Source organism: Procambarus clarkii, chromosome 3, assembly GCF_040958095.1.
Source record: "Procambarus clarkii isolate CNS0578487 chromosome 3, FALCON_Pclarkii_2.0, whole genome shotgun sequence".
Classification (NCBI taxonomy): Eukaryota; Metazoa; Arthropoda; class Malacostraca; order Decapoda; family Cambaridae; genus Procambarus; species Procambarus clarkii.
Window position 1 is genome coordinate 15,434,713 of NC_091152.1, and position 19,043 is coordinate 15,453,755.

The 19,043-nt window shown below is 48.6% G+C and overlaps 1 protein-coding gene across 1 annotated transcript in view; it reads left to right on the forward strand.

Annotated features, from left to right (window-relative positions):
- LOC138368468 (mucin-4-like) overlaps window positions 1-18,332 on the forward strand; it is a 20,264-nt gene extending 1,932 nt beyond the window's left edge. The window contains exons 2-3 of the mRNA XM_069330988.1: window positions 10,293-13,894; window positions 17,473-18,332. Coding sequence (XP_069187089.1) covers window positions 10,293-13,894; window positions 17,473-18,332 — 4,462 coding nt within the window. The remainder of the gene's footprint in view (window positions 1-10,292; window positions 13,895-17,472) is intronic.
- The last annotated feature ends 711 nt before the right edge of the window (window positions 18,333-19,043 follow it).

The window sequence follows — 19,043 nt, forward strand, 5'->3', positions numbered from 1 at the left end:
AGTAGGGAAGGAATAGCCATTTTTTTCTAATAGGGACATGTTGCAATAAGTGAAGTTCTAAGAAGAACTGACATAGACAAAGCAGTACTGTACAGAGACGAGGGGAAACTGATGAAAACAAGCACAAATGAGTCACAGTTGTGAGAGAGACTTTCTTCAGTCTTTGAGTCAAGAGTGTTGGGATGACGGGGCCCAGGAGCCGAGCCCGTGCCTGGCTGGGAGCACACATCCAGGAGAGGCCACAAGCCTGGTACCTGGGCCATGTGAGCCCCAGCCACAATACGGGGCTCACACACCTGACTTTTACGTCGCTGGGGAGGACAAACCCCACAAGAGACCTGGATACAACCTGTAAGGTAATAGAGGCCAATTGTGTACAGGTGTATACCACTGGTGGGAACGGGAGGACAGGTGTGTACCACTGGTGGGAACAACGAGAGGACACAGGTGTGTACCACTGGTGGGAACAACGGGAGGACACAGGTGTGTACCACTGGTGGGAACAACGGGAGGACACAGGTGTGTACCACTGGTGGGAACAACGGGAGGACACAGGTGTGTACCACTGGTGGGAACAACGGGAGGACACAGGTGTGTACCACTGGTGGGAACAACGGGAGGACACAGGTGTGTACCACTGGTGGGAACAACGGGAGGACACAGGTGTGTACCACTGGTGGGAACAATGGGAGGACACAGGTGTGTACCACAGGTGTATACCACTGGTGGGAACAACGGGAGGACACAGGTGTGTACCACTGGTGGGAACAACGGGAGGACACAGGTGTGTACCACTGGTGGGAACAACGGGAGGACACAGGTGTGTACCACAGGTGTGTAGCACTGGTGGGAACAACGGGAGGACACAGGTGTGTACCACTGGTGGGAACAACGGGAGGACACAGGTGTGTACCACTGGTGAGAACAACGGGAGGACACAGGTGTGTACCACTGGTGGGAACAACGGGAGGACACAGGTGTGTACCACTGGTGGGAACAACGGGAGGACACAGGTGTGTACCACTGGTGGGAACAACGGGAGGACACAGGTGTGTACCACTGGTGGGAACAACGGGAGGACACAGGTGTGTACCACAGGTGTGTAGCACTGGTGGGAACAACGGGAGGACACAGGTGTGTACCACAGGTGTGTAGCACTGGTGGGAACAACGGGAGGACACAGGTGTGTACCACTGGTGGGAACAACGGGAGGACACAGGTGTGTACCACTGGTGGGAACAACGGGAGGACACAGGTGTGTACCACAGGTGTGTACCACTGGTGGGAACAACGGGAGGACACAGGTGTGTACCACTGGTGGGAACAACGGGAGGACACAGGTGTGTACCACTGGTGGGAACAACGGGAGGACACAGGTGTGTACCACTGGTGGGAACAATGGGAGGACACAGGTGTGTACCACAGGTGTATACCACTGGTGGGAACAACGGGAGGACACAGGTGTGTACCACTGGTGGGAACAACGGGAGGACACAGGTGTGTACCACTGGTGGGAACAACGGGAGGACACAGGTGTGTAGCACTGGTGGGAACAACGGGAGGACACAGGTGTGTACCACTGGTGGGAACAACGGGAGGACACAGGTGTGTACCACTGGTGAGAACAACGGGAGGACACAGGTGAGTACCACTGGTGGGAACAACGGGAGGACACAGGTGTGTACCACTGGTGGGAACAACGGGAGGACACAGGTGTGTACCACTGGTGGGAACAACGGGAGGACACAGGTGTGTACCACAGGTGTGTAGCACTGGTGGGAACAACGGGAGGACACAGGTGTGTACCACTGGTGGGAACAACGGGAGGACACAGGTGTGTACCACTGGTGGGAACAACGGGAGGACACAGGTGTGTACCACAGGTGTGTACCACTGGTGGGAACAACGGGAGGACACAGGTGTGTACCACTGGTGGGAACAACGGGAGGACACAGGTGTGTACCACTGGTGGGAACAACGGGAGGACACAGGTGTGTACCACAGGTGTGTACCACTGGTGGGAACGGGAGGACACAAACAGGAATCACAGACGGGACAAAGAAATAAGCCCCCCCCCCCCCGTGTTATAGTCGTAATGGCTTGGCGTTTTCCCCTCACAATCCCCCCCCCCCGTCGCTACAGGCATAAATCAAATGAATGAATTAGGAAATTAGGAAGATACTGAAGCGACTAACTTAATTTACGCTTTTTATATAATTATGATGGAGACAAGCGGGCTGCAAATCACGGTATAACACGCCCGGTAACTTTAAGGCCGTGACCCAGGAGCTGGAGCTCACACAGACGTAAATAGGTAGTACGCACGTGTCCAGATTTAACCCGACTACAAGCCTACTATAACAGTTCTTCTTCAAGTAGAGCCCCATCAACCCCCCCATCTTTAAAACGACACTTAAACACACACACACACACACATGCTTCCAAACAACCAACATCAGCGGCGCTACTCGCGAACTGAACCACCGGAAATAAATAACAAATAAGAGAGAGGAAAAAAACACAAATGAGCAGACGGTTAAGCATTGTGGAGTCGGGGGTGAGATTTGGCAACACCGCCGTTACATGCACTTGATATATTACACCTACATGCTCCTGGCAGCTGACCACGTCTCTCTGGCCTTCGTCCTACTCCCTAAATGCATCGTCCACGCTCCGCCGACGGGTCCAGTCGAGACGAGAGGTGAACAACGGTTGCGACAGATGCAGCCGATCTCCAGAGCAACACAACCAATCGGAATTACGCGCATCGGGGCAAATTTAGGTTTAACCAATGCAAAAAAGTTGTAATACTGGAGGGTTAATGTGATTAACTCCAGCCCAGATAATCCGTCTACGGGCTTTACAACACCAGCGACCGAACACACCGCCACACCGATCGAAGTCGGAGCCACACGCACACACACAGGGGCGCCTGGTGGCTGAGTGGACAGCACTCAGGGCTCGTAATCCTGGGGACCAGGGTCCGATCCCTGGCGATGGCGGAGACAAATGGGCCGAGTTTCTTTTACCCTGATGCCCCTGTTATCTATCACTAAATAGGTACCTGGGAGTTAGACAGCTGTTACGGGCTGCTTCCTGGGTGTGTGTGTGTATATGTGGAAAAAAAAATTGATTGTTGATTGACAGTTGAGAGGCGGACCGAAAGAGCAGAGCTCAAACCCCGCAAGCACAACTAGGTGAATACACACACACACACACACACACACACACACACACACACACACACACACACACACACACACACACACACACACATGGGGGGCCTCGTAGCCTGGTGGATAGCGCGCAGGACTCGTAATTCTGTGGCGCGGGTTCGACTCCCGCACGAGGCAGAAACAAATGGGCAAAAGTTTCTTTCACCCTAAGTGCCCCTGTTACCTAGCAGTAAATAGGTACCTGGGAGTTAGTCAGCTGTCACGGGCTGCTTCCTGGTGTGTGTGTGTGTGTGTGGTGTGTGGAAAAAAAAAAGTAGTTAGTAAACAGTTGATTGACAGTTGACAGGCGGGCCGAAAGAGCCGCTCAACCCCCGCAAAACACAACTAGTAAACACACACACACACACGCACACGCGCACACACGCACACACGCACACACACACACGCACACGCGCACACACACACGCACACACACACACACACACACACACACACACACACACACACACACACACACACACACACACACACACACACACGGATCGGGAGAAAAAGTGAGTGGGGGAGTGAATGGGGCAGACAGGGAGAAGGGTGTGAGAGATGTGAGGGAGAGCAGGTAAGGAGGGAGATGACTGAGGGATAACACCATTAGTATGAAGACTTCCGGACCTATTTTGGTTCATAACCTTCTCTTTTCCCCTCTCCCTCTCCCTCTTGGTCATCCCTCTTGACCATTTATGTCCAGTGCTGTTTTGTGTTTGTGTATTGACTATTTATACTTGCAGGAGCGAGGTAGCTCATGGATCCCGTCTATATACGGAATTGTCTGCGAGACCTTCCTCATCTCCTTCGCTCCACTTACTTACGACACTCTGAGACTGGACAATTCTTTCTGGCATCCCTGTTGCTCATCTGCGTTTCTAGTTTCCAATTATGTTCTTTCGTTCTACTGTTTCTTAAACTTTGCTTCTATATCTACTTTGTCTATCTCTTTTAGTATCTTGTACGTTGTTATCATGTCTGCCTGTTCCTTCTGTTTTCCAATGTAGTGAGATCCAGTTCGTTCAGCCTTTCTCCATAGCTCACGCCCATTAGCTCAGGAACGAGCCTTGTTCCATATTAAGGACATTTTCTAATTCTGTTTTGTGTTCCTTTATGTAGGGGTTCCATGCTGGGACAGCACACGCAATAATGGGTCTCACAAAGGATGCATACAGCGCTTGTAAGTTGTCCAAGATGCTGAAAGATAACCGGACGTTTCTCAGTATGGCATATGCTGCCCTCACACACACAGATCACACTAACGTGATGCATCAAATGAACAAATCCACAAGGGCCGTGACGAGGATTCGAACCTGCGTCCGGGAGCATCCCAGACACTGCTGCCCTCGTTATCCTGGTGATGTGTGCCTCTGGTGCTGGGTCTCCAGTTATGTCCACTCCTGGGTCTTTAACTTTTTTAGAATTTGGAAGTTGTTTCCCTTCATCCTGTACTGTATTTGAGGTCTTCTGTTGCAACTCCTATTCTAATAACCTTGCAATTATCCCGGTTAAAGTCTTGTAACCATTTCTCAGTGGTTTTGTACTTACCTAGTTGTGATTGCGGGGGATGAGCTCTGGCACTTTGATTCTCTCAACTGTCAATCAACTGGTGTACAGGTTCCTCAGCCTACTGGGCTCTATCATATCTACACTTGAACTGTGTGTGTGTGTGTGTGTGTGTGTGTGTGTGTGTGTGTGTGTGTGTGTGTGTGTGTGTGTGTGTGTGTGTGCGCGCGCGCGCACGCGAGCTTGTGCTTACATGCGTGCACACACAAAGAAATCACTGAGAAATAGTTCCTAGATGTTAACCCTGACAATTGCAAGGTTATTAGAATAGCAATTGCAGCAAGAGAACCTCAAATACATTACAGGATGAAGGGAAGTTGCCTTCCCTTCATCCTGTACAGTATTTGAGAATTTGAGTACAGTAGTACTAACCCTCCGTCTGGGGTAGTATTACTGTCTTCATCTCCAAGCACCATCAACACATATTAAAGCAACGCTGCAAGTATGGTGTACAACAATGAGTGAATATTATGTGTAACTCTGCCTGGAAAGTTAGCAACGTTCACGGCAAGGAATGAAACCAAAGGATTGAAGCTTCTTGAGTAAAATTGTTTTCTATATTCTGTTCAAAGTCTTGGAGAGTATTCAGAGTTATGGCCAAGCTTCCACATGATGACGAGGGGAGGAAGGTGAGGGACGAGGGGAGGAGAGTGAGGGACGAGGGGAGGAGAGTGAAAGACGAGGGGAGGAGAGTGAGGGACGAGGGGAGGAGAGTGAAAGACGAGGGGAGGAGAGTGAGGTATGAGAGATCCCGTACACTTCCCGGTCACCTTACTGGAGAGCGGAGTTATTAACGCGGAGCATGTGATTACACCACTTAATTTTATTGGGACAACTTGAGCAATAATATCTCTCCAAGAGACAGTTACCAAGAGGGAGACAGTTACCAAGAGGGAGACAGTTACCAAGAGGGGGACAGTTACCAAGAGGGAGACAGTTACCAAGAGGGGGACAGTTACCAAGAGGGAGACAGTTTCCAAGAGGGGGACAGTTACCAAGAGGGGGACAGTTACCAAGAGGGAGACAGTTACCAAGAGGGGGACAGTTACCAAGAGGGAGACAGTTTCCAAGAGGGGGACAGTTACCAAGAGGGGGACAGTTACCAAGAGGGGGACAGTTACCAAGAGGGAGACAGTTACCAAGAGGGAGACAGTTTCCAAGAGGGGGACAGTTACCAAGAGGGGGACAGTTACCAAGAGGGGGACAGTTACCAAGAGGGGGACAGTTACCAAGAGGGAGACAGTTACCAAGAGGGAGACAGTTACCAAGAGGGGGACAGTTACCAAGAGGGAGACAGTTTCCAAGAGGGGGACAGTTACCAAGAGGGGGACAGTTACCAAGAGGGGGACAGTTACCAAGAGGGAGACAGTTACCAAGAGGGAGACAGTTACCAAGAGGGAGACAGTTACCAAGAGGGAGACAGTTACCAAGAGGGGGACAGTTACCAAGAGGGAGACAGTTACCAAGAGGGGGACAGTTACCAAGAGGGAGACAGTTACCAAGAGGGGGACAGTTACCAAGAGGGGGACAGTTACCAAGAGGGGGGACAGTTACCAAGAGGGGGGACAGTTACCAAGAGGGGGACAGTTACCAAGAGGGGGACAGTTACCAAGAGGGGGACAGTTACCAAGAGGGAGACAGTTTCCAAGAGGGGGACAGTTACCAAGAGGGGGGACAGTTACCAAGAGGGGGGACAGTTACCAAGAGGGGGACAGTTACCAAGAGGGGGACAGTTACCAAGAGGGGGACAGTTACCAAGAGGGAGACAGTTTCCAAGAGGGGGACAGTTACCAAGAGGGGGGACAGTTACCAAGAGGGGGGACAGTTACCAAGAGGGGGACAGTTACCAAGAGGGGGACAGTTACCAAGAGGGGGACAGTTACCAAGAGGGGGACAGTTACCAAGAGGGAGACAGTTACCAAGAGGGGGACAGTTACCAAGAGGGGGACAGTTACCAAGAGGGGGACAGTTACCAAGAGGGGGGACAGTTACCAAGAGGGGGGACAGTTACCAAGAGTTGGGATTATTTACAAGAGGAGAGAAAGCCCACAAAAAGGAGATACCTTCCAACATAAGGGGACAGTATTAAAAATTAGGGGGAAATTTTCGAAGAGTTTCCAAGAGGGGGAGGGGTCAGTCTCTTAAGAGAACGTGACAGGTTCCAAGAGGAGGGGATAGTTTCCAAGAAGATAGGACAGTGTGTAAGGGAAGCAGTCATTAAGAAGAGAGAACACTTTCCAGGAGGAGTGTACAGTTTCCAACAGGAGGAAGAATTCTCCAAGAGGAGCGGGCAGTCCCCATGACTATGGGACACTTTCCAAGAGGCGGGAGACCGTGTCCAAGAGGAGGGGATTACTTCCAAAGGAAGGGGAAGGGGTAAAAACCGGTGAGGACTGCAGGAGGAGAGGGCAAACAAAAACGTAGATGGAAAAGAGAGAAACGAGAGCAAGAGGCATCTTCACCATAAGAGGATGGTAACTACGGGAGTTGGAGAGAGAAAGGAACTTGGGAGTGGATGCAAATCCATCACTTAACTCCAGAGGCACACATAAGCAGGGTATTGGGGACGCTGGTAAACATTACATCGTCGTTTAGAAACCTGAAACTGGGCTCCTTCAAGCCAGACTTCACCTTGTGAAGCATAAAACGAAAACTAAAAAGGTACAAAGATTTATACAAAATTTGTGCCAGAGCCAAGAAGGCTAAGCTAAGAAGATAGGTTGAAGGAACCAGACTTCACAACACCTAGAAGGAATAAAAATAAGCGATATGATCGCCAAAAAACGATATTGACAAGGTAGACGAGGACAGCCTCTTCAAAGAGTAGAAGTTGGACGAGAGGATATAATGAGAAGTTGTAAATGCAAGTGAGTTCAAGATATGTAAGGAAATACTGTTGACCAGACCACACACTAGAAGGTGAAGGGACGACGACGTTTCGGACCGTCCTGGACCATTCTCAAGTCGATTGAGAATCGACTCAATGTAGTGATGTAGTGATGGTCCTGGACCATTCACAATCGACTTGAGAATGGTCCAGGACGGACCGAAACGTCGTCGTCCCTTCACCTTCTAGTGTGTGGTCTGGTCAACTTACTTTAGCCACGTTATTGTGACTCGTCGCCTGCTTATTGATATATACACTGAAAGGCAAAACTGAAATACGTTGTGGAAGACACCTCCACCCACGGTTTTAACGCCAGATTTGACGAGGAATTCCAACGCCAAAATAGCTTAGCAATAATACAACATGTACAACAAGGGTAGTAGGCAGGGGAAAGGTGAGCTAGACCTGACTTCTACGTTGACAATGATAGGTAAGTACACCAACACCACAACGCCACCACACGACCACTACACTATCACCACACCATCACTACTACACCATCACACCATCACGAGAGTGAAACAGGAGAGCTGGGAAACTTAGCTCATTTCCTATGTATTTCCGCCTCTCATGTACCCCTTCTCTCTCACTCTCTCTCCCCTTCCCCATTTCCTCTCTCTCTCTCTCTCAATATATATATATATATATATATATATATATATATATATATATATATATATATATATATATATATATATATATATATAAGAGAAAAAAGAGAGAGAGTGAGAGAGAGAGAGAGAGAGAGAGAGAGAGAGAGAGAGAGAGAGAGAGAGAGAGAGAGAGAGAGAGAGAGAGAGAGAGAGAGAGAGAGAGAGAGAAAGCAATACCTAGCAAGTATAAAGGGATTATAAACAGCTTGTGTTTACATTGGATGATGCTTATGTATAGTACAGTACAGCTGAGGGTGGCAGGGCTGCCATCTTGAAGGAGATACAGGAAACTAATACGTACAGGGGCCTAGAACATTGTTACAGGTTCGTGGCAATAGGCACAGAGACCCTGGGCGCCTGGGGTAAATGTGCATGTACGTTCCTGAAGAAGGTGGGTGAGGAACTCAGTAAGTACACCAACGATCCAAGAGAGGCCAGTTTCCTGACCCAGCGTCTCAGTGTCGCTATCAAGAAATGAAATTGAGAGTTGAGAGGAGGGGCCCAAAGAGCCAGAGCTCAACTCCCGCAAGCACAATTACGTGAGTACACACACGCACACACACACGCACACACACACACACACACACACAGACACACACACACAGACACAGACACAAACACACACACACACACACACACACACACACACACACACACACACACACACACACACACACACACACACACACACACACACAGACACACACACACAGACACACACACACACACACACACATACACACACACAGACACACACACAGACACACACACACACACACACACACACACACACACACACACACACACACACACACACACACACACACACACACACACACACAGACACACACAGACACACACACACACGGAGAGAGGAGGGCGGCCACATCCCGCCCTCAGCATAAGGGTGTAGACATTCTGCGTATACCACCATTGAGACATTTTTCCAGACAAGCGGGTGACCTTGAGGCAGCTTAAAGAGCATGACTCGATCGTTGTAGTGGAGGTGGCTAATGGAGGGTTAAGTGGTGGTGGGGTTGTAGCGACCGGAATGTCGGTGATATTGGTGGTGGTGGCGGGGAAAATGCTGGTTGTGATAGTAGTGTGTTGCTTATGGGGGTAGTGTTGGTATTTACCTATTAATACTTGCCCATCAGTATCTAGGAAGGAGTGCGTTTAATCTCTTTATGTCCGCCAATTAGCCTTATTATACCTGTTGTGTTACAATTTGACTATTCTGACGTTCGAATTCTTTGTCTAATATGGCTTTAAATTTGTGGGTGGAGGTGGCTTCTACAACAGCTTTTCCTTCAGTCCACTGATAACCACCTTCACAGGGTAAGAGTATTTCCTTACCTTCCTTCGACTCGTCTGCGTTTCCAGCTTCCACCTGTGCCCTCTTGCTCTACTTTCTTTCCATTCGAAGTAAATATCCTTGTCCATCTTGTTTATTCCCCTCAAAATCTTGTATGTTGTGATCGATCACCCCTCTGTTCCTCCTATCCACTAGGGGTCTCAGATTTAGTTCCATTAGCCTAGCCTAATAGCTTAACCCTCTTAGCTCAGGCACCAATCTTGTTGCAAACCTCTGCGTTTTGTTTATGCTTCACAAGGTATAGATTTCAGGTCGGTGCTGTATATTCCAGTATTGGTCTAACATATGTTGTATAGAGTATCTAGAAGGTGACCTGATTTAGGGAACTAAACAATATTCTAATGATTACCAGGGTCCCACATGCTGCTGATGTTATCCTGTTTATGTGTGCCTCTGGTGTTAGTATTGGACTCATATCCGCTTCTAAATCTCTCTTTTCGATTCCTGTAGTTGCCTTCCTCTTATCGTGTAGAGGCCTCTTGGTCTTCTTTCTCCCTTCCATCTTCATTACCTTACACTTGTTAGGATTGAATTTCAGCAACCATTTGTTTGCCCTATACTGGAGTTTATCAAGGTCCTGTAACTTCATGCAGTCCTCCCATGGTGGTGGTAGTCAAACTTCAGCAGGTAGAACACGACGCAACAAGCCATCAGCAGGTAGAACACGTCGCAACAAGCCATCAGCAGGTAGAACACGACGCCTTAAGCCATCAGCAGGTAGAACACGACGCCTTAAGCCATCAGCAGGTAGAACACGACGCCTCAAGCCATCAGCAGGTAGAACACGACGGCTCAAGCCATCAGCAGGTAGAACACGACGCCTCAAGCCATCAGCAGGTAGAACACGACGGCTCAAGCCATCAGCAGGTAGAACACGACGGCTCAAGCCATCAGCAGGTAGAACACGACGCCTCAAGCCATCAGCAGGTAGAACAAGATGCAACAAGCCATCAGCAGGTAGAACACGACGGCTCAAGCCATCAGCAGGTAGAACACGACGCCTCAAGCCATCAGCAGGTAGAACAAGATGCAACAAGCCATCAGCAGGTAGAACACGACGGCTCAAGCCATCAGCAGGTAGAACACGACGTCTCAAGCCATCAGCAGGTAGAACACGACGTCTCAAGCCATCAGCAGGTAGAACAAGATGCAACAAGCCATCAGCAGGTAGAACACGACGCAACAAGCCATCAGCAGGTAGAACACGACGCCTCAAGCCATCAGCAGGTAGAACACGACGCCTCAAGCCATCAGCAGGTAGAACACGACGCCTCAAGCCATCAGCAGGTAGAACACGACGCCTCAAGCCATCAGCAGGTAGAACACGACGCCTCAAGCCATCAGCAGGTAGAACACGACGCCTCAAGCCATCAGCAGGTAGAACACGACGCAACAAGCCATCAGCAGATAGAACACGACGCCTCAAGCCATCAGCAGGTAGAACACGACGGCTCAAGCCATCAGCAGGTAGAACACTACACCTCAAGCCATCAGCAGGTAGAACACGACGCCTCAAGCCATCAGCAGGTAGAACACGACGGCTCAAGCCATCAGCAGGTAGAACACGACGCCTCAAGCCATCAGCAGGTAGAACACGACGCCTCAATCCATCAGCAGGTAGAACACGACGCAACAAGCCATCAGCAGGTAGAACACGACGCCTCAAGCCATCAGCAGGTAGAACACGATGCAACAAGCCATCAGCAGGTAGAACACGACGCAACAATCCATCAGCAGGTAGAACACGACGCCTTAAGCCATCAGCAGGTAGAACAATACGCAACAATCCATCAGCAGGTAGAACACGACGCAACAAGCCATCAGCAGGTAGAACACGACGCCTTAAGCCATCAGCAGGTAGAACACGACGCCTTAAGCCATCAGCAGGTAGAACACGACGCCTTAAGGCATCAGCAGGTAGAACACGACGCAACAAGCCATCAGCAGGTAGAACACGACGCCTTAAGCCATCAGCAGGTAGAACACGACGCCTTAAGCCATCAGCAGGTAGAACACGACGCCTTAAGCCATCAGCAGGTAGAACAATACGCAACAAGCCATCAGCAGGTAGAACACGACGCAACAAGCCATCAGCAGGTAGAACACGACGCCTTAAGCCATCAGCAGGTAGAACACGACGCCTTACGCCATCAGCAGGTAGAACACGACGCCTTAAGCCATCAGCAGGTAGAACACGACGCAACAAGCCATCAGCAGGTAGAACACGACGCCTTAAGCCATCAGCAGGTAGAACACGACGCCTCAAGCCATCAGCAGGTAGAACACGACACCAAGCCATCAGCAGGTAGAACACGACGCCTCAAGCCATCAGCAGGTAGAACACGACGGCTCAAGCCATCAGCAGGTAGAACACGACGCCTCAAGCCATCAGCAGGTAGAACACGACGCCTCAAGCCATCAGCAGGTAGAACACGACGCCTCAAGCCATCAGCAGGTAGAACACGACGCCTCAAGCCATCAGCAGGTAGAACACGACGCCTCAAGCCATCAGCAGGTAGAACACGACGCAACAAGCCATCAGCAGGTAGAACACGACGCAACAAGCCATCAGCAGATAGAACACGACGCCTCAAGCCATCAGCAGGTAGAACACGACGGCTCAAGCCATCAGCAGGTAGAACACGACACCTCAAGCCATCAGCAGGTAGAACACGACGCCTCAAGCCATCAGCAGGTAGATCACGACGGCTCAAGCCATCAGCAGGTAGAACACGACGCCTCAAGCCATCAGCAGGTAGAACACGACGCCTCAATCCATCAGCAGGTAGAACACGACGCAACAAGCCATCAGCAGGTAGAACACGACGCCTCAAGCCATCAGCAGGTAGAACACGATGCAACAAGCCATCAGCAGGTAGAACACGACGCAACAATCCATCAGCAGGTAGAACACGACGCCTTAAGCCATCAGCAGGTAGAACAATACGCAACAATCCAACAGCAGGTAGAACACGACGCAACAAGCCATCAGCAGGTAGAACACGACGCCTTAAGCCATCAGCAGGTAGAACACGACGCCTTAAGCCATCAGCAGGTAGAACACGACGCAACAAGCCATCAGCAGGTAGAACACGACGCAACAAGCCATCAGCAGGTAGAACACGACGCCTTAAGCCATCAGCAGGTAGAACACGACGCCTTAAGCCATCAGCAGGTAGAACAATACGCAACAAGCCATCAGCAGGTAGAACACGACGCAACAAGCCATCAGCAGGTAGAACACGACGCCTTAAGCCATCAGCAGGTAGAACACGACGCCTTACGCCATCAGCAGGTAGAACACGACGCCTTAAGCCATCAGCAGGTAGAACACGACGCAACAAGCCATCAGCAGGTAGAACACGACGCCTTAAGCCATCAGCAGGTAGAACACGACGCCTCAAGCCATCAGCAGGTAGAACACGACACCTCAAGCCATCAGCAGGTAGAACACGACGCCTCAAGCCATCAGCAGGTAGAACACGACGGCTCAAGCCATCAGCAGGTAGAACACGACGCCTCAAGCCATCAGCAGGTAGAACACGACGCCTCAAGCCATCAGCAGGTAGAACACGACGCCTCAAGCCATCAGCAGGTAGAACACGACGCAACAAGCCATCAGCAGGTAGAACACGACGCCTCAAGCCATCAGCAGGTAGAACACGATGCAACAAGCCATCAGCAGGTAGAACACGACGCCTCAAGCCATCAGCAGGTAGAACACGATGCAACAAGCCATCAGCAGGTAGAACACGACGCAACAATCCATCAGCAGGTAGAACACGACGCCTTAAGCCATCAGCAGGTAGAACAATACGCAACAAGCCATCAGCAGGTAGAACACGACGCAACAAGCCATCAGCAGGTAGAACACGACGCAACAAGCCATCAGCAGGTAGAACACGACGCAACAAGCCATCAGCAGGTAGAACACGACGCCTTAAGCCATCAGCAGGTAGAACACGACGCCTTAAGCCATCAGCAGGTAGAACACGACGCCTTAAGCCATCAGCAGGTAGAACACGACGCAACAAGCCATCAGCAGGTAGAACACGACGCCTTAAGCCATCAGCAGGTAGAACACGACGCCTTAAGCCATCAGCAGGTAGAACACGACGCAACAAGCCATCAGCAGGTAGAACACGACGCCTTAAGCCATCAGCAGGTAGAACACGACGCAACAAGCCATCAGCAGGTAGAACAAGATGCAACAAACTATCAACAGAAAGCTCACAATTTAAAATTTATGAAAAAAGTGTGTAGAGAAAATGTGGAGGAATACAACAACTTCTCAAATCGTGGACGATGGCCTGAGAGGGATCCAAGAGGAGGAAGTGTCAGTCAAACTGTTTGTGAACTTCAAAAAAATTGATGATATAATAAATATATGAGACGGACCACCACGTCGAGTCATATACAACATACAGGTGTATAGGTATTCCTTAATAATAATACTATTATACAGGAGGAGTAATGAAGGCATCTGTATGAATGTATGTATGTATACTTTTACATTTATGTGTATTTTTGTTCCTGAAAACTGTGGTTGTGGTTTGTGAGGAAAGGAGAGAAGAGTGTCATTGGTCAGAGACGAGCTCAGAGTAAATGTAACGTGAAGAGTGAGGACCGTAGAGTTCTCACTCTTCATGTCTCACACTCTACATACTCTTGGATACCTCCACATATACATATAACCCATCATAACGAGACAGACATTGCAGCCAAATTAGCGTGTAACAAGTTTGAAGTTGAATTAGATCTAGGTATCCCCATCTCTGCTGTCAAAACTGTATTTTTCCAAACACTCAGGTCTGATAGGAAAAAACTTACTGACTCCCAACGACCTGAAAGTATTAGTATAAAAAGCTATGATTTGTTCAGATCTGAAACCTATATCTATGGGCAGCACAAAACGTCCACTAGACTGTGCGACACAGTGGTTGCAAGGATCAGGTTGGGTTACCGTTACCTGTAGCAGGTGGCTGCAGATGACGGATCTCCCAATCCTGAGCACTCCAGGTACAAACTCCGTGAGCAGGAACTGCGGCACGATCTCCCACACTACATCACCGAATACCCAGTTATTAGACCTTTCAGACCAGTTCGCATGAGGTACCTGGAGCTTTGCAATTACTTTATTCACTCTCGTGTTCTTGAAGATATCCTCACAGTGTACAAAAAAAATTGCCAGTGCGTGCTACTGAACATATGGCCCTGTATGACTAACCATCCTGCGAGATGGGGACTTTTAGTACCACTGCTACCTTATTCACTCTTGTGTTGATGATATCCTCATAATGCACCCAGAGACACTGTACTCCCCTTCATATAGTCTAGGGTAGCTTCACAAATGCAGATGTACCTGATGTACAAAAAAAGTTACATACTCTCTACGTCGTTTCTACCAGGTCAGGTCTTCCAGGCTCCTAGTGCTTAAGTACCATATATATATATATTATATATATATATATATATATATATATATATATATATATATATATGTCGTACCTAGTAGCCAGAACGCACTTCTCGGCCTACTATGCAAGGCCCGATTTGCCTAATAAGCCAAGTTATCCTGAATTAATATATTTTTTTTATTGGAGTTAAAATTAACGTAGATATATGACCGAACCTAACCAACCCTACCTAACCTAACCTAACCTATCTTTATAGGTTAGGTTAGGTTAGGTAGCCGAAAAAGTTAGGTTAGGTTAGGTAGTCGAAAAACAATTAATTCATGAAAACTTGGCTTATTAGGCAAATCGGGCCTTGCATAGTAGGCAGAGAAGTGCGTTCTGGCTACTAGGTACGACATATATATATATATAAATAATCTTCAAATACATATTTAGTCAATCAAATAGAATTCAGACCCTGTTTAGTACAATATTACGTATGCAGAAATTGTGTACATTTCCTCTTTTAATATAATAGTTGAAGGTAGGACGGAGTTTGTGCAAATTATCAATTTATTAAGTTATACATTAAATGACGCTAGACACTTACAATTCTACCCCCCTCTCCTAACTAACTAGAGGACCCAAAACAGAAAACGGGGCAGAATGTCAATTTCGCGAGCCGCTACGATTGTCTAGTATGACGATGTTTGGCCATTGGTAATGTACAGGTCAAAATACGACGCTGTGTTAAGAGGACGGGTTGCTCCCCGACAACACGGAGGCCAGCCTGGCTGTATATGTGACATGGCGCCTTGATATCTACAGAAGTCACCAATGAACATCACTTCACCCCAGACTGTTGTTTTTCCCACCTGTTGTTTCAACTTGGTGAGGTAATACTATGGAAACAAGATGGGAACTGAACTACTTCAGGATTCGCTCCACGAGACGAGTTTAACAAGTATTGTAGCACTTCTTGGAGAGGTAGAAGCAAAGTAAAGGAAGTAGAGTTAATTTACCTGAACAATTTGAGAAGTTCCGGTTTCCTTATTCAGGTTAATAAATGTTGTTATAATTCAGTTTGTTTACGTTAATCCGGAAATTGATGTTATTTCAATTTGACAAATAGTTCCAATATCTTCCCCAAGTTCTTTATTAACTAATAAAGGACTCTACTTCCTTATTCTTCCTTCTTTCTGTCCTTGACCTAATAGTCACTAGCACGCGATAATATGGCTGGTGGAAGCGGAGGAGAGCAAGAAGAGAGAGAGAGAGAGAGAGAGAGAGAGAGAGAGAGAGAGAGAGAGAGAGAGAGAGAGAGAGAGAGAGAGAGAGAGAGAGAGAGAGAGAGAGATAGTCGTAATATTAACAATGAAGACAAAACAATGAACTACAATGTGTGTGAAAGCAGGAGGGAGCGAGGGAGGGAGAGCAGGTCAAAAATAGGACGTCTGGTTGGCACGTGGACCCGTCTGGAGTGCACACACTGCTCCCTCCCTCCCTTCCTCCCTCTTCTTCCCTCCCTCCCTCACTCTCTCTCTCACCTTACCTCCCTCCCTCACTCTCTCTCTCTCTCTTTCACCTTCCCTCCCTCCCTCACTCTTTCTCTCACCTTCCCTCCCTCACATTTCCTCCCTCCCTCTCTCTCTCTCTCTCTCTCTCACACACACACAGGTACTAAGTCTTTGGGCAAGATACATCACGGGTTTCTAATTTTGCTTATCTTTAGTTTTCTAAGATCTTTAATTACCCAAATTTTCTTTTCTACCCTTTTTCTTTCCTTTTCTTTCTCGTTTTCTTTCCTCTTCCAATACGCCTCAACTTGATCTTCACGTGTCCATCGTATACTTCAAGTTTAGCGCTTTATCGTTCAGTTATGTCCCTTTCACTTCAATATCCGCCATCTTAACTTACCCCTTGTCGTTCCTTATCATTCATCATCACCTCTCTTCTTTATACACTTTCAAACACGCTCTTCAAGTATCTTCAATGTGCCGCAATTTAACAAAATGAATTTTAGTGCAGAATAAAACGATTTTGGGAGTCAAAAATGTCAACTCGTATGTTAATGTGAAATATTTTTTCGGATGGTAAAGAGAATAGGTTTAAAGCCGAGGAACCGAGTACAGAGCTTATCACTCCAGTACTTGGAAGCTTCGGCCAGTTCTTAAGCTTCACTTATTATTGGTCCGCATGATTTACACTTCTCTTTTTTGTTCTTCTATTTCACAATAGAAAACAGCAATTTACAAAGACGCAAATTTCGTATATATATATTTTTTAAATTTATAAGGACCTAATGTATTAAAAAGGCTACAATCTATTAGGGGCCTGAAGTATGAAATTGCCTGAATTTTTTCTTAATATACTGAAGAATGTCCTAGGGTCTCCTTCAGACCCGAGGTCTTCAAAGGGTCAGTCTCCTTCAGACCAGTGGTCTTCAAAGGGTCAGTCTCCTTCAGACCCGAGGTCTTCAAAGGGTCAGTCTCCTTCAGACCCGAGGTCTTCAAAGGGTCAGTCTCCTTCAGACCCGAGGTCTTCAAAGGGTCAGTCTCCTTCAGACCCGAGGTCTTCAAAGGGTCAGTCTCCTTCAGACCAGAGGCATCTCTACAACCAATCTCGGCCCCACAACTCAGCAGCTTCACAACCCATCTCGGCCCCACAACTCAGCAGCTTCACAACCCATCTCGGCACCACAACTCAGCAGCTTCACAACCCATCTCGACCCCACAACTCAGCAGCTTCACAACCCATCTCGACCCCACAACTCAGCAGCTTCACAACCCATCTCGACCCCACAACTCAGCAGCTTCACAACCCATCTCGACCCCACAACTCAGCAGCTTCACAACCCATCTAGACCCCACAACTCAGCAGCTTCACAACCCATCTCGGCCCCACAACTCAGCAGCTTCACAACCCATCTCGACCCCACAACTCAGCAGCTTCACAACCCATCTCGACCCCACAACTCAGCAGCTTCACAACCCATCTCGACCCCACAACTCAGCAGCTTCACAACCCATCTCGACCCCACAACTCAGCAGCTTCACAACCCATCTCGACCCCACAACTCAGCAGCTTCACAACCCATCTCGACCCCACAACTCAGCAGCTTCACAACCCATCTCGACCCCACAACTCAGCAGCTTCACAACCCATCTCGACCCCACAACTCAGCAGCTTCACAACCCATCTCGACCCCACAACTCAGCAGCTTCACAACCCATCTAGACCCCACAACTCAGCAGCTTCACAACCCATCGCGGCCCCACAACTCAGCAGCTTCACAACCCATCTAGACCCCACAACTCAGCAGCTTCACAACCCATCTAGACCCCACAACTCAGCAGCTTCACAACCGCATATAACAAGGCTGGTAGACTGGGAGAGTCGGGCCGAACAAGACGCAGTTATCAACTAGCTGACGGAAGTTGGTATAACACAAGTTAATCATCTAGTGTGTGTGAAGGACCAGTTCCCAGCAGGGAGAGTGTGTGTGTGTGTGTGTGTGTGTGTGTGTGTGTGTGTGTGTGTGTGTGTGTGTGTGTGTGTGTGTGTGTGTGTGTGTGTGTGTGTGTGTGTGTGTGTGTGTGTGTGTGTGTGTGTGTGTGTGTGTGTGTGCGCGTGTGTGTGCGTGTGTGTGCGTGTGTGTGTGTACTCACCTAGTTGTGTTTGCGGGGGTTGAGCTCTGGCTCTTTGGTCCCGCCTCTCAACCGTCAATCAACTGGTGTACAGATTCCTGAGCCTACTGGGCTCTATCATATCTACACTTGAAACTGTGTATGGAGTCAGCCTCCACCACATCACTGCCTAATGCATTCCATTTGTCAACCACTCTGACACTAAAAAAGTTCTTTCTAATATCTCTGTGGCTCATCGTGTGTGTGTGTGTGTGTGTGTGTGTGTGTGTGTGTGTGTGTGTGTTTACTAGTTGTTTTTTTT